The 25054-nt window shown below is 42.3% G+C and overlaps 1 protein-coding gene across 6 annotated transcripts in view; it reads left to right on the forward strand.

The window, feature by feature from the left end:
• Positions 1 to 25054, forward strand: part of KIAA1549L (KIAA1549 like) — a 308312-nt gene that overhangs the window by 88003 nt on the left and 195255 nt on the right. For 4 of the 6 annotated variants that reach the window (XM_073658126.1, XM_073658125.1, XM_073658123.1 and 1 more), the window contains exons 2-3: positions 14953 to 19149; positions 21325 to 21455. In XM_073658126.1, coding sequence (XP_073514227.1) covers positions 14953 to 19149; positions 21325 to 21455 — 4328 coding nt within the window. The remainder of the gene's footprint in view (positions 1 to 14952; positions 19150 to 21324; positions 21456 to 25054) is intronic. The other 2 variants (XM_073658127.1, XM_073658128.1) reach the window with 1 other exon arrangement.

Raw genomic sequence — 25054 nt, forward strand, 5'->3', positions numbered from 1 at the left:
GGTCTACCTATGATGTCAATTACAGGCCTCTCTCATCTTTTTAAGTGGGAGAACTTGCACAAATGGTGGCTGACTAAATACTTTTTTTCCCCACTGTAGGTGTTTCAGTATCTAAGTCTACCATAAAGAGAAGACTTTATGAGAACAAAACAGAGGGTTCACCACAAGGTACAAACCATTAATCAGCCTTAAAAATAGAAACGTCAGATTAGACTTTGCTAAAAAGAAAAAAAAACATCTAAAGAAGCCAGGCCAGTTCTGGAATAGCATTCTGTGGACAGATGAAACCTGTGCCAGAATGATGGGAAGAACAAAGTATGGAGAAGGCTTGGAACAGCTCTTGATCCAACGCACATCACATCCTCTGTAAAAAATGTTGGTGGCACTGTAATGGCATGGGCTTGTATGGCTTCCTATGGCACTGGGTCACCAGTGTTTATTGATAATGTGACTGAAGACAGAAGCAGCCGGAATAATTCAGAAGTGTACAAGGCTATACTGTCTGCTAAGATTCAACCAAATATAACAAGGTTAATTGGATAGTGTGTCACAGTACAGATCGACAATGACGCAAAACATACTGTGAAAGCAGCCCATTTCACATGCTTAAGACGACCAGCGACGTGAAAAAACTTTATTAACCTGCAGATATGGGGTAATTCTGCAGGTTAATAGCATTCTGAACCTGTCCGGCGCCAGCAGTTAGACCCCTGCTACAAGAAAATTAACTTTATTGCTCCCGTAGAGCGTTCGGGTTACAGTCACGGGGGCAGTGCAGGCTCAGTCACCGCTCTGTGCATAGTGAGCGATGGCTGTGACCATGACTGACAACAAGGTCAGCATTAGAGCCTGCTGTCAGTCAGTGCTGGGGCCGTGGTTACAGCCGCCGCTCTCTATACACAGAGTGGTGACTGCGCAGGCGCCACCCCCGTGCGTGAAACCTGAATGCTACAGGGAGGAATAAAATTTATTCCCTCCCAATAGCGGGAGTCTAAGTGCCAGATCTGGGAAAGTTAAAAGTGTATTTTCATGTCACAGGTTCACTTTAAGACAGAAAGACCCACAAACAAGCAACAACTGAAGCCGGCTGCAGTAAAGGCCTGGCTAAGCATAACAGAAAAGGAAACTCAGTGTTTGGCGATATTCATGGCTTCCAGACTTCGGGCAGTCATTGCCTGCAAAGTATTCTCTACAAAGTAATAAAAATAAATGTTCTATTTATGGTAAAGTTAATTTGTCCAATTACTTTTGAGCCCCTGAAATGAGGAGGCTTTGTAGAAAAATGGTTGCAATTTCTAAATGTTTCCCAGGATGATATATACATACAGTATAAATAAGTATTGAAGGCATCACCAATATTTTATATTTGGAAAGGTGCTATTGACATGAAATTCTCGCCAGACGTCAGTAACAACCCATCCAATCCACACAGGCAAAGAAATCAAACCATAGATGTCCATAAATTAAGTTATGTGTAATACTGAGAAATGACACAGGGAAAAAGTATTGAAAACACGTACTGAAATTTTATTAATACTTCATACAAAAGCTTTTATTGGTGATGACAGCTTTAAGACTGTTCCTGTATAGAGAAACTAGTCGCATGCATTGCTCATGTGTGATTTGGGCTCATTCTTCCACACAAACACTCTTCAAATCCTGAATGTCCCGTGGTCTCCTTCTCTGAACTCTGCGCTTTAGTTGCTTCCATAAATTTTCTATTGGATTCAGGTCAGGTAATTGGCTGGGCCATTCTAGCAGCTTTATTTTATTTACCGTATTTTTCGGACTATAAGACGCACCAGACCATAAGACGCACCTAGCTTTTAGAGGAGGAAAATAAAAAAAAATGTAATAAAAAAATGTGTTCATGATGCACTTTTAAGGGGGAGGGGGTCTTCTGCTGACACTGGTATAGGGGTAATGTCCCCCAATTCTGACAATATCCCCCATCCTGGTATATATGCCCCCCTTCCTTTTATACGTGGCCCCCATCCCCATCCTGGTATGCCTGGCATCCCTCCATCCTGATATGCATAGAACTCCTCATCCCTATCCTGGTATGCATGGCACCCCTCATCCCTATCCTGGTATGCATGGCACCACTAATCCCTATCCTGGTATGCATGGCACCCCTCATCCCTGTCCTGGTATGCATGGCACCCCTCATCCCTATCCTGGTATGTATGGCACAGCAATCCTCATCCTGGTATGCATGGCACCCCTCATCCCTATCCTGATATGCATGGCACCCCTCATCCCTGTCCTGGTATGCATGGAACCCCTCATCCCTGTCCTGGTATGCATGGCACCCCTCATCCCTGTCCTGGTATGCATGGCACCCCTCATTCTTGTCCTGGTATGCATGGTACCCCTCATCTCTATTCTGGTATGTATGGCCCCTCATCCTTATCCTGGTATGTATGGCCCCTCATCCTTATCCTGGTATGTATGGCCCCCTCATCTTTATGCTGTTATGTATGCCCCCCTCAGCCTTATCCTGCTATGTATGGCACCCCTCATCCCTGTCCTGGCATGCATGGTACCCCTCATCCCTATTCTGATATGCATGGCACCCCTAATCCCTTTCCTGGTATGCATGGCGACCCCTCATTCCTGTCCTGGTATGCATGGCACCCCTCATCCTTATCCTGGTATGCATGGCACCCCTCATCCTTATCCTGGTATGCATGGCACCCCTCATCCCTATCCTGGTATGCATGGCACCCCTCATTCCTGTCCTGATATGCATAGCACCCCTCATCCCTATCCTGGTATGCATGGCACCCCTAATCCCTATCTTGGTATGCATGGCACGCCTAATCCCTATCCTGGTATGCATGGCACCCCTCATCCCTATCCTGGTATGCATGGCACCACTAATCCCTATCCTGGTATGCATGGCACCCCTCATCCCTATCCTGGTATGCATGGCACCCCTCATCCCTATCCTGGTATGTATGGCACAGCAATCCTCCTCCTGGTATGCATGGCACCCCTCATCCCTATCCTGATATGCATGGCACCCCTCATCCCTGTCCTGGTATTCATGGCACCCCTCATCCCTGTCCTGGTATGCATGGCACCCCTCATCCCTGTCCTGGTATGCATGGCACCCCTCATCCCTGTCCTGGTATGCATGGTACCCCTCATCTCTATCCTGGTATGTATGGCCCCTCATCCTTATCCTGGTATGTATGGCCCCCTCATCTTTATCCTGTTATGTATGCCCCCCTCAGCCTTATCCTGCTATGTATGGCACCCGTCATCCCTGTCCTGGCATGCATGGTACCCCTCATCCCTATTCTGATATGCATGGCACCCCTAATCCCTTTCCTGGTATGCATGGTGACCCCTCATCCCTGTCCTGGTATGCATGGCACCCCTCATCCCTGTCTTGGTATGCATGGCACTCCTCATCCCTATCCTGGTATGCATGGCACCCCTCATCCCTATCATGGTATGCATGGCACCCCTCATCCCTATCCTGGTATGCATAGCACCCCTCATCCCTATCCTGGTATGCATGGCACAGCAATCCCCATCCTGGTATGCATGGAACCCCTCATCCCTATCCTGATATGCATGGCACCCCTCATACCTATCCTGGTATGCATGGCACCCCTGATCCCTGTCCTGGTATGTATGGCCCCTCATCCTTATCCTGTTATGTATGCCCCCTCATCCTTATTACTGGTATGCATGGTCCCCCTAGTCCCCCTAATAAAAAAAAAATAAACACTCCTACTCACCTTTCTTCTATCCTCCAGCTCTGCGTCCTGTCTGTTCACACTGATCTCGCCATGTGAGCCGCGCATGGCATCACTACTATGCGTGGCTCACAAGGAGAGATCAGCTGCCAGTAGTCACTGCCCCACGCCGGGACTGTGTGCGCAAGGAGCAGTGACTTCATGCTCCTTAATAGCCGGCACATAGCGTAGCTGCAGTGCCATGCGATCGCGTGTGCCCGCTATTAAAGGGCATGAATATTCACCCATCCCCACGCCCATGGTCGTGGAGAGAGGTTGAATATTCATGTCCTTTAACAGCGGACACAGGCGATTCCGGCAACAGCAGGAGCCGCTCTTCGGCTACACTGTGTGCCGCTATTAAGGAGCATGAATATTCATTTTCTTGGGCGTGGGGAGAAGTGAATATTCATTTTCTTTAGCAGCAGGGGCAATGTAGGCTGCAGCAGGTGGCTCCTGTGCCCCGCTCCTCTACCGCTCCCGCTCCCCCCACACCACACTCAGCATATATATGCACTGCACAAAAAAATAAAGGGAACACTCAAATAACACATCCTAGATCTGAATGAATGAAATATTCTCATTGAATACTTTGTTCTGTACAAAGTTGAATGTGCTGACAACAAAATAACACAAAAATCATCAATGGAAATCAAATTTATTAACAAATGGAGGCCTGCATTTGAAGTCACCCCCAAAATTAAAGTGAAAAAACACACTACAGGCTGATCCAACGTTGAAGTAATGTCCTTAAAACAAGTGAAAATGAGGCTCAGTATTGTGTGTGGCCTCCACGTGCCTGTATGACCTTCCTACAACGCCTGTGCATGCTCCTGATGAGGTTGTGGATGGTCTCCTGTGGGATCTCCTCCCAGACGTGGACTAAAGCATCCGCCAACTCCTGGACAGTCTGTGGTGCAACGTGATATTGGTGGATGGAGCGAGACATGATGTCCCAGATGTGCTCAATCGGATTCAGGTCTGGGGAACGGGCGGGCCAGTCCATAGCTTCAATGCCTTCATCATGCAAGAACTGCTGACACACTCCAGCCACATGAGGTCTGGCATTGTCCTGCATTAGGAGGAACCCAGGGCCAACCGCACCAGCATATGGTCTCATAAGGGATCTGAGGATCTCATCTCGGGACCTAATGGCAGTCAGGCTACCTCTGGCGAGCACATGGAGGGCTGTGTTTCCCTCCAAAGAAATGCCACCCCACACCATTACTGACCCACTGCCAAACCGGTAATTCTGAAGGATGTTGCAGGCAGCAGATCTCTCTCCACGGCGTCTCCAGACTCTGTCACGTCTGTCACATGTGCTCAGTGTGAACCTGCTTTCATCTGTGAAGAGCACAGGGCGCCAGTGGCAACTTTGCCAATCCTGGTGTTCTGTGGCAAATGCCAAACGTCCTGCACGGTGTTGGGCTGTGAGCACAACCCCCATCTGTGGATGTCGGGCCCTCATACCACCCTCATGGAGTCGGTTTCTAACCGTTTGTGCAGACCCATGCACATTTGTGGCCTGCTGGAGGTCATTTTGCAGGGCTCTGGCAGTGCTCCTCCTGTTCCTCCTTGCACAAAGGCGGAGGCAGCGGTCCTGCTGCTGGGTTGTTGCCCTCCTACGGCCCCCTCCACGTCTCCTGGTGTACTGGCCTGTTTCCTGGTAGCGCCTCCAGCCTCTGGAAATTACGCTGACAGACGCAGCAAACCTTTTTGCCACAGCTCGCATAGATGTGCCATCCTGGAAGAGCTGCACTACCTGAGAAACTTCTATATATATATTTGTCATTTTTTACATTTTAAAAATTACAAAAAGGAAAATGGGCCAATGCAAAAGTTTGGGCACCCTGCATGGTTAGTACCTAGTAGTACCCCCTTTTCCAAGTATTACAACTTGTAAATGCTTTTTGTAGCCAGATAAGAGTCTTTCAATTTTTGTTTGAGGGATTTTCCTTCATTCCTTCCTTGGAAAATTCTTCCAGTTCTGTGAGATTTCTGGGTCGTCTTGAATGCACTGCTATTTTGAGGCCTAGCCACAGATTTTCAATGATGTTCAGATCAGGGGACTTTGAGGGCCATTGTAAAACCTTTAGCTTGTGCCTTTTGAGGTAGTCTATTGTGGATTTTGTTGTGTGTCTAGGATCATTATCCATTTGTAGAAGCCATCCTCTTTTCAACTTCAGCTTTTTTACAGATGGTGTTATGTTTGCATCAAGAATTTGTTGAAATTTCAATGAATCCATTCTTCCCTCTACCCATAAAATGTTCCCCGTGCCTTTGGCTGCAATATAACCCCAAAACATGTTCTTTTCCTGAAATTCTGTGCCCGTTTTTCTCCACGCATATCTAAGATCATTGTGGCCAAAGAGTTATATTTTAACCTCATCGGTCTACAGGGCTTGTTTCCAAAATGCATCAGGCTTATTTAGACTTTTTTTTGCATACTTCTGATGCTGAATTTTATGATGAGGATGCAGGAGAGGTTTTCTTCTGATGACTCTACCATGAAGGCCATATTGTGTTTCTGAACAGTAGAACAATGTATCACAACTCCAGAGTCTGCTAAATCTTTCTGAAAGTATTTTGAGGTCAAGCAGGGATTCTGATTTGCCTCTCTAACAATCCTACAAGCAGCTCTCACTGAAATTTTGCTTGGTTTTCCAGACCTTATCTTGACCTCCACTGTTCCTATTAACTGCCATTTCTTAATTACATTTCAAACTGAGGAAAGGGCAACTTGAAAACAGTTTGCTATCTTCTTATAGCCTTCTCCTGCTTTTTGGGCCTCCACCATTTTTATTTTCAGAGTGCTAGGCAGCTGCTTAAAAAAAAACCATGGCTGCCATTTTTTTGGCACAAGGTTAGAGGATGCTGGGTTTTTATAAAGCTGGGAAATTTGCATTACCTTCCCTTTCCTAATGATGATAGTGGACAAGCCATAACCCTAACAGGCTAATTAAGGTCTGCAACCTTGGTCAAAGTTATCTGAGCACACAAATCTCCAAGGGTGCCCAAACTCTTGTATCAGCCCATTCTCCTTTTTGTAATTTTTAAAATGTAAAAAAATTACAATATATGTATTTTTTTGCCTAAAATACAAAGGAAATGTATCTTCTTTAACTTTAGCATTTTTAGAGATCATTTCACCTTCAGCTTGCTTATCTGTTCACGATAACTTATAAGATAATATTGTGACTCCTAAGTCCCATTGTCTTGTTTTAACTTTTTCACAATAAATGGAGTTTTAACTTTTTTCACATTACCTGGATTTTGTGCTGAACTTTTGGCTTCTCTGTGGAATCTGTTCACGATAACATTAATTTCCAGGACATCCCTCCTTACTGCACCATCAGGAGGTCATCCTTCATATCCTTGATAGGGACAGGAAACACACAAGAGGTTAAAAGGCCCTCCCTCCACCCCTACTCCAGTGTTTTTCCTGTCCCTATCAGGGACGGACACAGAAGAGGAGTACTCACGTAGTTCCTGAGATCCGGATACAGGAGGATCGGGATGGGGTCTTCACATTCCTCCCCTCCCTCCTGCTGAAGTCCGGAGTTCGAAACCCTGCTGTATCCAGAGGTCCCTCAGCCTTGACCAGTGTGAGCGCCAGAGGAATCTGTCTCCCCCGCAGAGGGGGCTCTCAGTTCCGGCGGCTGCAGCCCTGCGCTCGGCTCCAGCGTGCGGCCAAGATGGCGGAAGCCGCACTTCCGGTTACAGAGGGAGCGACACGCGGACCTCTAGTAACCGGCGTGCATTACACGGTGGAACTCACTTCCGGTCTATTTGAAAAAAAGGTGCCAGACTGAAAATTAAAGGGAGAACGCCTTTTTTCTGACGATTCTGATGGAAGACAGGTGAGAGATACTACTTAAAGGGGGGATGGTGCTAAGGTTCTCAGTTCATTCAGTTCATTAGTAATGGCGGATCTAACCACTGGTCGCTCTGAGGCTTTGTCTGAACCTCCAGTCCAAGTAAGTTCTGAGCTCATTCCCCTCTGGTCACCTGTTTTTTTTTCCATCTGTCTATGGTAGTAAAAGTCTTGTCCTCCTTGTCATTGTAGGATAAGGAGGCACCTAAGAAAGACAAGATGACTTCAGCTCCTAAGAAAAGGAGATGCGCCATCTGTAACAAAAAGCTACCAGACACGGAAAACAATGTGCTCCACTTGTATTGCAAAAGTATTTGAAGAAGAGCATTCCTCCTTCATGTCGGACTTAAGAGCTATAGTGAGAGAGGAAGTGCAGAGTACGGTTACGGATTTAGTTTCCAGCAGGCTCCTCAGAGTGCGCCCCGTCACAAAAGGCCATGCCAGGAGCTGGAATCCGTTCAGAGGGGGAGGAGTTGTCAGTCTTCTCGGACTCTGATCAGGATAGGGAAGGATCTATGGCTATTCCCCCAGAAAAGAAGAAAAAATATCTCTACTCCTGGGAAGATACGGATACTCTATTATCTGCAGTGAGGAATACCATGCTGATTGAGGACACTTACCAACCATCTTCGGTACAAGATGAAATGTTTGGAGGGTTGAGAACCCGCAGGAATAAAGTATTCCCAGTTAATAATCATATTAGAGCAATGATTCTTGAAGAGTGGGAGGAGGCAGAGAGGAAGCTTGTCATTCCCAGAAGCTTCAAATCTCGCCTCCCATTCGAGCCGGAAGATATTAAATTATGGGACGAGATTCTCAAGAGTGACATCCCGATTGCCAGAGTAGCAAAGAAAACTTCCATCCCATTTGAGGACTTGTCATCTTTGAAAGATGCAATGGACAGAAAGGCTGACAGTCTCCTTAAAAAAAACCTGGGAAACTTCTGCAGCAATAATAAAAGCCAATATCACGTCCACTTCGGTAGCAAGATCTATGAGCATATGGCTGGAACAGCTGGAAGACCATCTAAAGAGGAAGACTTCCAGAGAAGAGATCCTCAACTCAATCCCACTTCTCAAAATGGCGACAGGTTTTGTTGCCGATGCCTCGGCAGAGTCAATCAGATTCGCGGCCAGGAATGGAGCCCTTTCTACAGCATCAAGAAGGGCAATATGGCTAAAAACCTGGTCGGGGGATAGTCAGTCCAAGAACAAATTATGTGCCATTCCCTTTTCTGGTCTCTGGGCTTTTGCTCCAGTATTGGATGAGATCCTGGAGAAAGCTTCAGACGATAAGAAAGGGTTTCCAGAAGAAAAAGTTAAAAAGATATATTCCTTTCGGAAACCTTGTTACCAGCAGCAGAGATCAGAATATTCCGGGAAAGGGAAGTCAGGGGGTAGATAGAGCTACTAGAAAGGAGGTAGCTCGAGAAATCCCCTTCCCCCTTCCCCACACGCAGAAAATGACACCAGGAAAGTGTGTGGAAGACTCCGTCATTTCCACAGAGCCTGGACAGAGGTTACCAACAACCCATGGAATCTCCAATCCATTGCTCAGGGCTACAAAATAGAATTCGATCAGATCCCGCTGAGAAGATTCCATCTGACGATGACCCAGTCTAACCGTGTCTCCAAAAGGCTGCTAACAGATGTAAAAAAAAACTTCATGGATTTAGGAGCAGTAATACCTGTACCTGAGACAGAACGCTTACTAGGATACTACTCAGGTCTTTTCTCAATAAAAAAACCCGGAGGCAGTTTTCGCACAATAATAAATCTAAAATCACTAAACAAATCGGTCGTTTACAAAAAATTCAAAATGGAATAAATCAGGTCGACAATCCCCCTAATCAGACGCAACATGTTCATGTGCACAATAGATCTCAAAGAGGCCTATTATCATGTTACAATCCACCACCACAGTCAAAGGTTTTTACGGTTCGCACTAAAAGATGGAGACACCATTCATCATTACCAGTTTATTTGTCTTCCGTTTGGTCTCTCTTTGGCTCCTCGCATCTTTACGAAGCTGATGGCCGAAGTTATGGCATTCCTCAGAGAACAGGGAATATTGATAATCCAGTTTCTAGACGACTTCCTGGTGTTAGCAGAATCTCCCCAACAGCTGAAGATCAATCTAACATCAACAATACTGTAAAAAATCACACCTTATTCCAGAAAAAAGAAAAATCTTTTTGGAATCCTCCTGGATTCGGAACAACAAATGTAATTTCTTCCGGAAAAGAAGCAGACGGAACTCAGGGTCAGGATCAAGAGATTCGCCAATTCCATTCGAGACAGTTGCTCCAACAAATACTGTCATCTTGGAATCGGAAGATGGTCCGTCTGGACAAGAGAATTATTTTATCAATAATAACTTAGAGCTCATTAACTTGGTGGATATCAAAGACCAACCTACAGAAAGGCATCATGTGGAAACTAGCTCCATTCGTCACTCTCACTACCGATGCAAGCAACAGTGGCTGGGGGGCTCATGTGAACAACAAATACCTGCAAGGTAGCTGGCAGAAGCAAGAACTTCCCAGTTCATCAAATCTGAGAGAACTTCAAGCCATCTGGGAGGCCTTAAAAAGGTGCCAAGATCAGCTAAAAGGACATCATGTCAGAATCTTGACAGACAACATGACGACAGTAGCCTTCCTCAAACATCAGGGAGGTCCACGGCACCACATGCTACAATCTTTGTCGGGAAAAATTTTTCAGTGGGCAGAAAGATCAATCCTTTCAATAACAGCAGTAGACTTAAAAGGTTCCCACAATGCAGTAGCAGATTTTCTCAGTCGAAAAGCAATTCTGTAGTCAGATTGGGAGTTAAACTGGGAAGTGTTTCATTAGATAACACATCAGTGGCGCGTTCCCTAATGGGATCTGTTTACCACATGAAAAAACACAAAGGCGGAAAAATTATTTTCCCTCAATCCAGGGACAGGCTGACAGGGATAGACACCTTATCCCAATTATGGAACATGGATCTAGCGTATACATTTCCCCCTTTACCCTTAATACCGTTAGTACTAAGGAAGATTCAGGAGGACCGGGCCAGGGTAATAATAATCCTTCCTATCTGGCCCAAGAGAAGTTGGTTCCCCTTACTAAGAATGATGTCCCTGAAAGATCCGATAATCCTCCCAGAGAGACGGGATTTGCTGTTCCAGGGTCCGGTGTACCATTCCGATGTGAAAACTCTCCAGCTTTCAGCTTGGATCCTGAAAGGCGGATACTGAGATCTAGAGGCCTGTCAGATGCGGTAATCTCAACCATGCAGAATAGTAGGAAACCAGTGACTTAGGCCATCTAAACAAAAATATGGAAAAAGTTTTGTTCTCAGTATCAGCCAACATCAGAGAGTTCTATTCCAGACTTTCCAAAATCCTAGAGTTCTTACAGACAAGGTTTGAAAAAGGTCTAAGACCCAGCACATTGAAGGTACAGATTACAGCATTAAGTGCCTTCCTGGACTATCCTCTAGACCACCATCCATGGGTGGAGAGATTCATTAAAGCTACAACAAGGTTAAGACCAACATTTAAATCTCAAGTCCCTTCATGGGACTTAAACATAGTCCTCAGGAGCCTATGCAACGAACCCTTCGAACCCATCGAGGAATCAAGCATAAAATTCCTTTAGCTTAAGACAGTGTTTCTGGTCTCAATAACCACGGTGAGACGTATAGAGGAGATACAAGCATTTTCAATCAGAGACCCATATCTGAAATGCCTAGATGACTGTATTATCCTCAGATTAGATCTAGCATTCTTACCAAAAGTAGTTACACCTTTCCATATGAATCAGGAGGTGGTCCTACCCTCTTTTTGTCAGGACTATAAAAATGATCAAGAATTGACCTTCCATTCACTAGATGTTAGGAGATCAGTGCTACAGTACCTAGAAATCACAAAAGACTGGCGTTTAGATTCCAACCTGTTCATACAGTTTGGGGGAAAAAATAAGGGAAAAAAAGCAACAAAATCTACCTTAGCGAGATGGGTCACTTCAGTAATAAGGCTGGCCTATTCATTTGAGGGGAAATCTCCTGCAGAGAATATTAGAGCCCATTCTACCAGAGCTATGTCCACATCATGGGCGGAAAGAGCAGGGGCATCTGTGGACCAAATCTGCAAGGCCGCAACTTAGTCACATTTAAGCACCTTCTGCAAACATTACAAATTAGACATTGTCAGGTCAACATATGGCCTTCGGAAGGAAGGTCCTCCAGGCAGTAGTCCCACCCTAAAATGTATACTCTGGTATTCTCCTGATGGTGCTGTCAGGAGGGATGTCCTGGAAAGTAGGCATTAGACCTACTGGTAATAGGGTTTCCAGGAGTCACTCATGACAGCACCCATTACATTCCCTCCCTAGATATTCTTTAAATGACCTTGTGATGTTAATATGGTTTGTAGAAAAGCAAATAAAATAGAGTTGCATCCATCCTGGTGTGGTGCTTGAAAAATCACTGGAGTAGGGGTGAATGGAGGGGCCTTTTAACCTCTTGTGTGTTTCCTGTCCCTATCAAGTATATGTAGGATGACCTCCTGATGGTGCTGTCATGAGGGACTCCTGGAAACCCTATTACCGGTAGGTCTAATGCCTACTTTTGACCAGGGGTGCCCAAACCCTTACATGCCACTGTATGAGTTTTGGAGGTGTTGTCCATGTCTGTTTTTCTACAGTTTTAACCTCTTTTGGTATGTGCACAATTAAGACTAGGCAGGGAACTGCTCCACTTATTTGTGGCTTACCAATTTTTGTTAGAGATCGAATAAGCCTAAACTTACTCATATCAAACTGATAAAAGTTATTAGGGTAAAGAGCAGACAGCTGTACTGAAGTGTAACTCTGGGGAGGGGCAAACGGTTCAAGTACTCAGCTCTAGTACACTATAGAGCTGTCGTGGTCACTGACGTTCCAGAAACGCCTGGAACCGCTTGCCTAAACACAGACTGGGGACACGTACACTGCCAGTCTGTGACAGACAAAGTGTGTGACGATTAACCCAATCTCACACTTTGCAACTAGTTAGTAAGACACAAACAAGTACAATTGTAGAAACGTGAAGTAAAGTTAAACAGTCACCTGTAAGAGAAACTGTCAATATTTCTTGTAGCCAAAGTCCTCAAAGCAAGACCCACACAGGAGGAGGAAGGTAGAGACTGGTAAGAAATCTCACCTGTAGCCCCTTTTGCCTGTAAATTCTCCTGTTTGGGTTGCTTTGTTAAGGGAAGGCTGCTGGATATGCCAGCTTCTCGTACAGCACTTGATAAGGAAATTTGCTTTCCTAGCAAAGATCCAGTTTTTACAGGTGATTTGAATAAAAAGGAAATTTATTTAGAATAAAAGTTGAAACAAGAAAATGTTAGAAGCAGGGTAGGTGACATAAGTGCTGCCCCTCACGACAATTTGTTTTAGGACAGTGATAGAAGCTGTGCGGCGACTCTGCTGTCACTTAAACTGCCTGAGGATGTGTTTTTACATTGACCGGAGGGACTAAAGCAGTGTGGACTGAAGATGTTGGTGACGTGTGAGAATCTATGGTCACTTCTTCTTCACTGCCACTGGAACAGCTCATCATCAGGGTACGGCAAACAGAAGCTTTCATAATTTACCGCACCATCGCCCCCTGATGATGCTTAATTTCTGGGTGGAAAAGGAAGTAGTGGGTGTCATAGATAAAACGGTAAAATCTATAAATCCATCTCTTAAGAAGGGATGTGTCACCCTCATATTGAACATTGATGCATGGCTTAATTATAACTTGAGAAAGGAACAAGAGCTAGCACTTCATCTGACCCTGGTTGTTTTATGACCTCCTACTGTGGACAGGTAATTGAACAAGATTATCTGCTGGAGAACAGATAGAAGGACTGGACTCAGTGTATACAAGGAGCTGAGAAGCAACCAATCTACCGCCTTCAGAGAAAACTCATTTGGTCTTTAAAGGAATTATATTAGAGTTTTTGGAGCCGGATTCCAGTTATGAATATTGTTTTTTGTGACAGGTATATCCCCTACAGTTAAGTTAAGGGAGACATATTTTCAGGGTTGTGACGAAGTGGTGAACATAACATATTTACTTACATCACTGGGCGGCCCGCGCATCAGTCCCAAATTAATATTGGACAGATGGATAATGATATATAGGTCATGTTTCCTATCTATGGAAAGCTAAAATCATGATAGGAAATATGTCATTAATATCTCCTGTCTGGGTGGGCAGATATCCTGAATATTGGGGATCTCATAATTTTTTGGGACCCTAGGCACATCCTATTGGCCGCTCTCAATCTGAGGTCAACCAGGGGAGATATGTGGGAGTGACTTTTATCTGATAAATAAAGATTCTGAATTCTAGCCATTGTTTATTCTGGAAAATATAGTTCACTGTAAGAGTGTCCCATTTTCCTAATCGGAGAGCTTCCCTCCATAAACGTCAGAGCCGTTTCTGCGACCACAGGTTTAGTACTTTTCTTTCGTAATCCCTTTTGAGTTTATGTGAATGTACATACTGTATTCTTTTGTCCCCTTTTGTAATATTTCTTTATCTGTTATAAACACTGCCTACTTTTCAGATTAAAAATGTAAAATGTAAAAGCTCCGTTCCTCTTGCTTTATGAACTGCACCCCAGAAGCCATACACTACCTGTAATGGCAGTTAGTTTATCTTGGGTTATTGCGGAGTTCGGCAGTGACTGTACTAGGGTGTACACATATATATTCAATATGTTGTCATAGGATGTGTATATACTATATGTTCACTGTGAATTCCCCAATACCCGGCTTAGTAGTGAAAGTAGCCATGGCCTCATCCATCAATCATCAGTCAATTGCGTAATTGCCCTTACAATTGGAGGCAGCAAAGTATTTGTTCATGACAGATTGGTAACAGAAGGGGGATATCTGCGAGATCCCCCAACTGGTTCCCGTCAGTGGGAGTGACAGACACCCCTGCATAATAATGACGATCCATTTGAGAATCCCCAGTGCATGATGGGAGACTCAAGCGAATCATCAGCAGATGTAAGAAAAGAAAAAAAAAACACAAAGTAAGAGTAGAGAGGGAAAGGTAGGGAGTTTTGAATTGAAGTATATTAGAAAAGTGGTTAGATTAGACATATAGTATGAAATTCAATTTTTCAGACTACCCCTTTAAGAACATAATTGGTAATCAGGCTAAGCAATATTGGCAACATATAGATTAGCTATATTATTTTTTATTACATGTATACCTTTATTCAAATATGAGTATCACTTTAATATTCACATTTGAAAATACTCCAACTAACATATAGATATGGGCCTACTTTTTCAGGTTCTCCAACCGTTCCCCCAGATGCAGGCATCTTTAATGGATCGTGGGCTCCTGAAGAATTGTCATCTTCTGCTGCCAGCGAAATCCTTGCTTCATATGGTCAAGATGAGATAGAAAATACTACTTACTTTTTGAATGGAACATCCACCAGCAAGAAAATTGATGATACAAGAGCAATCACTTCTATTCAGGATAATATAATTGTACAGTTTGAAGAAATTGTTCCTTCTGAATCTCTGATGCCATCTCCATTCCAGCCTACAAACCCAGGTCTAAATGATACCAGCATGACACCTTTTTTGACTTTGCATCCATATAACTCCTTCTCTACAGGAGAAGGTGGTTTTAGTTCTTCATCATTGTCATCACCTTCATCTTCATTGCCATCATCATCACCACCACCTTACCAGTCTTCCTTATCAGTAACCAACATATCTTTTAAGTCCTCTTCTACTGTGCCTTACTTTGAAGTTACTGAGGAGGAAGTCTTAACTCAGGACACAACAATAGACATAGTGAATTCAAGTTCTATTAAAACCAGCAACAGTGTAAGTAATAATGCCACCAGTTTAATTGAGACTATTGAAAATGGTACCACTGATTTGGTAAAGGAAAACCAGTCTCTAGAAGCGACCCAAGCATCATGGCACACAGTCTCAGCTACAGATGCAACAAGTGGAATCTTCTTAGAACAAACCAGCATTGAAAATGTTCCACCCTTATCATTAGAAACCTCTACCTCACAAACAATCTATACTCTCCCATTTAAAAGTATCTCACCAACAAGCACTAAATCCAACTTTAACTCATTTTCTAAATCATATAAATCTAACAATCTATTTAACACGCCTTTTTCAATAACTGTAGATGTTAACAGTGTAGAATCACAACAAGTTGAGACACGTACAATGATGGAAAGTGGTAGTCATGTCAATACAGCCACATATGTCCCTATGACACAAGACAAAAGTTCATACTTCCAGTCTTTGTCAACAGAGCAGTTGTCATCAGAATTTATAGACTCCAGCTCTTATTACTTTCCTGATACTACAACAATACAAAGTGCAGGAGAAAAACCTGTGGAGGTAGCCAGTTTTTCATTAGAATCAAGTACATCTAATACCATGGTGTCCACCATGTCTGTCACCACAGCAGCTCTACTTAACCCATCAACAGTGTTAATTTCTGTTCAACCTAAGGACAACACTCATGTTGAACATACAATAGGATCTTCTTTGTCCAATGAACTATCCACCATGATATACAAGACTGAAACTAACACTGATGATACAATGTCCAATAACACAGATCTCTTGACCGGCAATTCACACAGTCAAACTGTGAATAGTACTTTGAGTCTAGCACAATCTATGTTATATTCTGAGGAAATTAGTTCTCGCATTACTGTAAGTATATTACCAGGTACCAATGTATCATCAACCGCTACAGAGGAAAAGCATTCTCAAAGTGTACCTGATGACAAGACCTCATGGACTTTAATGACTCCTTCAGAAAGCCCATCAGAAGTATCTCTCCCTTTTAAACCATCCACTGCAACATACAGTACTAATATAATGACAAAAGTCCTACAAACAGATCAAGAGAGCAGCCACAATACAAATGAGAATAAAAATTTCTCATCTACTAGTACATTTTCAACTTTTGAGGACTTAACTTCTGATATCTCTGTAAGTATGAAAGTAAGCACCACTGAGTCAGAAGAAGCATCATCAGTCAAGAGCGCAACATTCTCTATACCACTTGATACAACAAGTGACATGGTATTGTGGACTACTAAACAAATTGTGAGTGTTACATCACCATTGGAGACAACCTCGTCAATAACATTAGCTTCTGAAATACCACTGGAAATCTCTACACTCACAATGATAATTGACACCAGTACAGACACCGAAATCCAGCAGACAAATTCCATAAAACAAAGTACTCACATAGCTACAAGCAGGACAGAAGATTTGGGTTTGCAATCAACAGAACCAGAATCCATAACTTCAATTCCCAGTATGTTGGCAACTACCCCCCTTCAATCAACATTCAACCTTGGTGTTAGTGAAAAAGCAACAAAAATTATTACTGATATCACCTCTGCTACTCCTGAAAGCACTTCAATACCTAAGAGTAATACATCTGTACAAACTGCTTCTTTCCAGACAAATGGTTCTGAATCACTTACTTTCAGCTGGGTTTCCTCTCCTTTGCAAGAAATCAGTACAAGTACAGATACTTTTGAGGGAAACTCTTATCCATATTCCAGTTATATAGCCACAAGTACACCTAATAACACTACACCCATCAGGCTAACACAGTTTGAATCTTCGGCTATTTATCAGTCGTCGTCTTTACCTACATCTAATTTTGATGAAATAAGTAATTATTTTAATACTAATAGTGAACAAAGTACTTCAAACATAGAAGAACGATTAGAAGCAACATCACCACTAGAGGTAACAACGAGGTCTACAGTAATCATCCCTTCCAGTACAAGTACACTATGGACCATTACTGATAGTGAACAAAATACATTAGACACAGTAGGACCTTCAAAAGAAACATCACCATTAGAGTCAACAACAGGGTCATCAGTAATCACTCCTTCAAGTACAAGTGCACTATGGACCATTACTGATAGTGTACAAAATACATCCAACACAATAGGACCTTCAGAAGAAACATCACCATCAGAGTCAACAACAGGGTCAACAGTAATCATCCCTTCAAGTACAAGATCACTATGGACCATTACTAACAGTGTACAAAGTACATCCAGCACAATAGGATCTTCAGAAAAAACATCACCATCAGAGTCAAAAACAGGGTCAACAGGAATCATCCCTTCAAGTACAAGTGCACTATGGACCATTGCTGACAGTGTACAAAGTACATCCAACACAATAGGACCTTCAGAAGAAACATCACCATCAGAGTCAACAACAGGGTCAACAGTAATCATCCCTTCAAGTGAAATTACATTATGGACCATAACTGATAAAACGATTGAAACTGCAACCAATGTTTTACCATTTACTATCGATATATCCACAACATTGTTTTCTTCTGAGTTCACAAATATGGATACAAAAACAGAAAGTTTGCTGAAGTCTGCTAAATGGGACATCTCAAGTCCTCAGTCTCTATCCAGTACTGTAACAGCTCCATACCCATTAACACAACCAAATGTCAGTGCCACGGACTATAAAAGCTCTACCACACAGATTACTTCTGTGTCAGACTATATCAGGAGTCTTGGTACAATAATGTTAACAAGCAGTCCGTCTACTGATTCTTCAGTGCTATCCACAGTACAAGCAACAAGCAGAAATTTTGAATTTCAGACAAGTTCAAATGGTCTTCAAAGCACCAATATCAATAGTCCTTCTACTGTGGCATCTTTACTATCTCAGCTGGCAACACAAACTGAATCTTCACCTACCACCACTGTAGATATGGTAAATTCTAATAGAAGTTCAACTCATATAGAGGACACTAAAATGTCCATGCTTCATACCACATCTCATTTGTCATCCACAACCATAAAATCTACTCATTCTTCATCTTTCACACCTCTCACAACTACAAACTTTCCAACAAACATATCTAATTCTCTTTCTACAGTATCTTCTGTGGTATCATCCGCTGAAGTATCAACTGTTTCAACTGCAGGAAATGCAACACAAAACCTTACTTCTACAGAAAAGCCTTCTCCTTCTTCTGTGACTCTCACATCCCCCACAACTCATGTTTCCCCATCTATTATTTATACATTGTTGTCCACTCAGTTTACCAAGAGTGACCAGATATCAACATTGGGAGTTATCACTACACATTTTACACCAATAAATCACACCACTCATAGGCCCACCATAGTAGTTTCTCCAACCACTTTGCAAACCATGACCTTTACATCAACCCCTTCAACTACAACCCATTCTGCTAGTACTGATACAGTCACAACAGTGTCAGATGCCACCAAAATGTCCACTGTTCTTCCTCACACCATTACTTCATCAACAATAGCAGCAACTATGGCAACAACCCTAAGGACATATGTGGCTTCTGTAAGACCAGCAACAAGTACAACCATTGTTATTAGCACAGCTCCTACAACCATATTGAGTACATCCATAATGTCTTCTTCAGTTGACTGCAAGCCATCATCTGAAACCATGGTGAAAACTGGTATGTTCATTGTTCTGGAATGGTCTTGTTTAGATTCATTAAAAATGTTTTGCATAGCAAAAATACAATGTCAATGTTGGAACCCCAGTGACCCCAAAATTTATTATGATTTAATTAAAGATTGTAAATGATGGTCCATACCTGAGCAGCCAAGTTGTTAGTCACACTTCATTGAATTGCTGCTGTCCATCAATGATGAGATGGTTTCCCTAATTGTCTGCTGTTTTAATCCTACTAGTAGGAGGAATAGATTCTAACTTGTGCTATTTCAGACTTTGAAGCTTCATAAAAAAGTGTTGTGGGCCTATTTTTACATATTGTGAGGTTTTTGTGGCATATAAAATACATCAACAAGTAAAGATGCCTCTTGGGTAGAGTAAGACTGCAATACAAAGTGGGTTTTCAGCCTAAGGCTACATACAGTTTTGATGTGGTTACTTCATAAGAACGCTGTGCTGGCTGCAGAGTCTCCATCATCATCTAGACAACTGTATCTGGAATGGTTTTATTGATAAAGGAACACTAACCCTCAAAATATCTGATAAAAGTAAACAGGTGATGAATTCGCCCACAGTATTTGCCAGTCTGCAGTATTTTTTATGTTTCAGCATAACATAGGGTTTAATTCCCCAGCCAGACCTTCCTGTTTCTGGCTGACAGACAGCTGGCTTAATCAAGAGGGTCAAGGTATTTCTGGTCTCCTGTTAAAGACAAAGTAGAGGGGGAGGGCTTCTGCTGCAGCCACTTGCCTTACAGCCAGTCACGAGCTTGTAAGATGGAGGAGGGTGAAACGTCTCCCCCTGAAACACCTTAGCTTTTCATCACCTAATGCTCAGCCTGATATTTGTTATTTAATGAGCATGCTGACAAATTGGAAGATTCACCTTCATTTCTTAGAAGATAATTCTAATGTGCCAGTAAATATGGCTATATTTACTATTGTCACAGAATGGTTGCAGCAAATAATCAGAAAATGCCAATATCTCTAAAAGTAAAATACACATAACAATAACTTTGGTTGCGTCTATAACTTCTGATTTACAAATTGATGTCAAAATTTACATTTTAAGGGGAAATCCTCTTGAAGGTAGCCATAGATATTTCGTTGTCCTAAAGACTGCCCTGCTAATAAGGCTCTGTGGAGGGTTGCATGAAGGGGTTGTGTGCTGTGGAAATTACTTTTTTTGTTAGAAGGGTCCCAAATGATAAGCATTGCACTCCACTGCTGGTAACCTCAGTGTACAGTGAAAATATGTGGGCAAATTGGGTTAGTTTGCTCAGTTTTCCTGAAATTGAAAGATAGGAGAAATGAAGACCTCTATAGTTATCATTGAAATAAATAGGCTGTTTGTACAATTAATGAAGTTTTTGGTCCCCCAAAGAGCGAGACACTCCAATTCACAAAGACCAACTATGTTCACACTAGCCTAATTCATTAAGAGGCTCTGTGCGACTTGCCACACATCTTACTCCGGTCAAGGAGTAAAGTACTCTGCAACTCAACATTAATTATACAAGTGGACATCGCCACGTCCCATCCTGCCCTAGTTCTAACCATTTTGGTAGAGCTGGCCAAACCAGGCGTAAAAACGGCAAAAATGGCTACATTTCTGCGCATTCTCATGGCAAAAATTTTGGGACTTTTGAAAGTGGTTTATGCCATATTTCTAGCATAAAAACTTTGATGAATCAGGGCCTTTGTGTCTGTTCTCTGCCCTGGCTAATTGATAAAGGTCTAGAATGAAGGAATTCCCTAACAAAAAAGGGTTTCCTTAAAGTGTCATTGGGTTCTCAATATCAGATAAATCCTTGAATAGAGCTTGACTACTTGTCGCATGATATTTTACTATTTATTGTGTAGGTTAATAATATGTTCCCTACTAACAAATGAACAAATTGTTAACATTCACAATTTGCTATTATGTACTTACAGTTTCAACTAAATAAAGCTCACAAGTGAGAACAGACATTGGCATTTGATTAGTAACCAGGTGTTTGCATGTAGCCCACTGATGGGTGGTAGTACTGTAATTGGCTTTTAATATGTTTTATGCACGGAAGAGGCTCTAAATACACCAAGATATATCAGTATGCCATTTTTTGTTGGAAAAGTCTTTTTAAGTTTGTGTAATGTGTAAAGCAGCATATTATCTAGTGATTGTATCCCTTTGTTAGTTCTTACCCTAATGCCGATGATCGCACTGAACGAGAGCATTCTACAGAAATTTGAAGACTTCCTCAATCTCACTTTGTATCGTGCATTAAACCAGTCCATCAAAATAATTGTGAACAGCAGCTCACAAAATGTAAGTACAGAATATCCCACATGTTCTCAATTTTGACGGGATGGAATAATTTGTGGGGTTAAAGAAAAAAAGCCTTGTTTTATTCTAGTGCCCCTCTTGTTCATAGGCTGAATCTGGTGTTGCAGCCTCATTCAAGTGAATTTTCACATATAGCTGTAATCCCATTATCTGACAGTAATGGCATAAACCGCTGGGGTGAGATATTTTGTATGTCTTTTTAGTAGATGACTGCACATGGTAATGGAAGTGAAGGTGTTTTTGTATATACTGTTGGCTGAAGATATGTCTTCCATTTTTGCTTCTCAGGTACAAATAAATGCGAAAATGCACAAAAAATCTAATACAATAATTATCTTTAAATTACTTCACTGACCAATCTTAATTTGTCTAAAAGGGGGAGGAAATGTTGAAAAAATAAATGACTTACCTGTTAAATGCCTCTAACATTCCAGCGATGTCACTCCTGTCCTCACCGATGTTCATAGTTTACCTTGTTTATATAAACAGTGCCTTGAAAAAGTATTCATACCCCATGGACTTTTCCATATTTTTTCCTGTTACGCCCACAATCTCAGTGAGATTGGAGACGTTTGTGAACAGAAATATTCAAATCTTCCCACAGATTCTCAATGGAATTTACAGTGGCATGTAAAAGTTTGGGCACCCCTGGTCAAAATTACTGTTATTGTGAACAATTAAGCAAGTTGAAGATTACATGATCTCTAAAAGGGCTGAAGACGACAGATTTCCTTTGTATTGTAGGCAAAAATATACAGTACAGACCAAAAGTTTGGACACACCTTCTCATTTAAAGATTTTTCTGTATTTTCATGACTATGAAAATTGTACATTCACACTGAAGGCATCAAAACTATGAATTAACACATGTGGAATTATATACTTAACAAAAAAGTGTGAAACAACTGAAAATATGTCTTATATTCTAGGTTCTTCAAAGTAGCCACCTTTTGCTTTGATGATTGCTTTGCACACTCTTGGCATTCTCTTGATGAGCTTCAAGAGGTAGTCACCGGAAATGGTTTTCACTTCACAGGTGTGCCCTGCCAGGTTTAATAAGTGGGATTTCTTGCCTTATAAATGGGGTTGGGACCATCAGTTGTGTTGTACAGAAGTCTGGTGGATACACAGCTGATAGTCCTACTGAATAGACTGTTAGAATTTGTATTATGGCAAGAAAAAAAGCAGCTAAGTAAAGAAAAACGAGTGGCCATCATTAGTTTTAGAAATGAAGGTCAGTCAGTCTGAAAAATTGGGAAAACTTTGAAAGTGTCCCCAAGTGCAGTTGCAAAAACCATCAAGCGCTACAAAAAAACTGTCTCACATGAGGACTGCCCCAGGAAAGGAAGACCAAGAGTCACCTCTGCTTCTGAGGATAAGTTTATCCGAGTCACCAGCCTCAGAAATCGCAGGTTAACTGCAGCTCAGATTAGAGACCAGGTCAATGCCACACAGAGTTCTAGCGGCACACACATCTCTTCAACAACTGTTAAGAGGAGACTTTGTGCAGCAGGCCTTCATGGTAAAATAGCTGCTAGGAAACCACTGCTAAGGACAGGCAACAAGCAGAAGAAACTCGTTTGGGCTAAAGAACACAAGGAATGGACATTAGACCAGTGGAAATCTGTGCTTTGGTCTGATGAGTCCAAATTTGAGATCTTTTATTCCAACCACCGTGTCTTTGTGCGACGCAGAAAAGGTGAACGGATGGACTCTACATGCCTGGTTCCCACCGTGAAGCATGACGGAGGAGGTGTGATGGTGTGGGGGTGCTTTGCTGGTGACACTGTTGGGAATTTATTCAAAATTGAAGGCATACTGAACCAGCATGGCTACCACAGCATCTTGCAGCGGCATGCTGTTCCATCCGGTTTGCGTTTAGTTGGATCATCATTTATTTTTCAACAGGACAATGACCCCAAACACACCTCCAGGCTGTGTAAGGGCTATTTCACCAAGAAGGAGAGTGATGGGGTGCTACGTCATATGACCTGGCCTCCACAGTCACCAGACCTGAACCCAATCAAGATGGTTTGGGGTGAGCTGGACCGCAGAGTGAAGGCAAAAAGGCCAACAAGTGCTAAGCATCTCTGGGAACTCCTTCAAGATTGTTGGAAGACCATTTCCTGTGACTACCTCTTGAAGCTCATCAAGAGAATGCCAAGAGTGTGCAAAGCAGTCATCAAAGCAAAAGGTGGCTACTTTGAAGAACCTAGAATATAAGATATATTTTCAGTTGTTTCACACTTTTTTGTTAAGTATATAATTCCACATGTGTTAATTCATAGTTTTGATGCCTTCAGTGTGAATGTACAATTTTCATAGTCAAGAAAATACAGAAAAATCTTTAAATGAAAAGGTGTGTCCAAACTTTTGGTCTGTACTGTATATATATTGTAATTTTTTTATATTTTAAAAATTACAAAAAGGAAAATGGGCCGATGCAAAAGTTTGGGCACCCTGTCTGGTTAGAACATAGAACCACCCAATTTTGCAAGAATCACAGCTTGTAAACACTTTTGTAGCCAGCCAAGAGTCTTTAAATTCTTGTTTGAGGGATTTTCATCCATTCTTCAATGGAAAATTCTTCCAGTTCCGTGAGATTCCTTGGTCGTCTTGCATGCACTGCTATTTTGAGGTCTAGCCACAGTTTTTCAATGAAGTTCAGATCAGAGGACTGTGAGGTCCATTGTAAAACCTTCAGCTTGTGCCTTTGAGGTAGTCTATTGTGGATTTTGATGTGTGTCTAGGATCATTATCCATTTCTAGAAGCCATCCTCTTTTCAACTTCAGTTTTTTTACAGATGGTGTTATGTTTGTATAAAGAATTTGTTGAAATTTCAACGAATCCATTCTTCCCTCTACCTGTGAAATGTTCCCCATGCCATTGGCTGCAACACAACCCTAAAGCATGATTGATCCACCCCCATGGTGAGATGTTTTTTTCCTGAAATTCTGTGTCATTTTATCTCCACACATACCTAAGATCAGTGTGGCCAAGGAGTTATATTTTAACCTCATCTGTCTACAGGACTTGTTTCCAAAATGCATCAGGCTTATTTAGATGTTCTTTTGAATTTTATGGTGAGGACGCAGGAGAGGTGTTCTTCTGCTGACTCTTCCATGAAGGCTATATTTGTGCAGGTGTCTTTGAAAAGTAGAACAGTACCAGAACTCCAGAGTCTGCTAAATCTTTCTGAAGGTCTTTTGCAATCAAATGGGAGTTCTGATTTGCCTCTCTAGCAATCCTACCAGCAGCTCTCACTAATATTTTGCTTGGTCTTCTAGACCTTATCTTGACCTCCTCTGTTCCTGTTAACTGCCATTTCTTAATTACATTTTAACATGAGGAAAGGGCAACTTGAAAAGCTTTGCTATCTTCTTATAGCCTTCTCCTGCTGTGTGGACCTCCACCATTTTCATTTTCAGAGTGCTAGGCAGCTGCTTAGAAGAAGCCATGGCTGCTGTTTTTTGGCACAAGGTTAGAGAAGACTGTGTTTTTATAAAGCTAGGAAATTTGCATCACCTGGCCTCTCCTAACGATGATAGTGAACAAGCTAAAACCCTAATTGGCTTATTAG

Source organism: Phyllobates terribilis, unplaced genomic scaffold (genome assembly GCF_046119375.1).
Source record: "Phyllobates terribilis strain yellow unplaced genomic scaffold, ASM4611937v1 Scaffold_13__5_contigs__length_258822181, whole genome shotgun sequence".
Lineage (NCBI taxonomy): Eukaryota > Metazoa > Chordata > Amphibia > Anura > Dendrobatidae > Phyllobates > Phyllobates terribilis.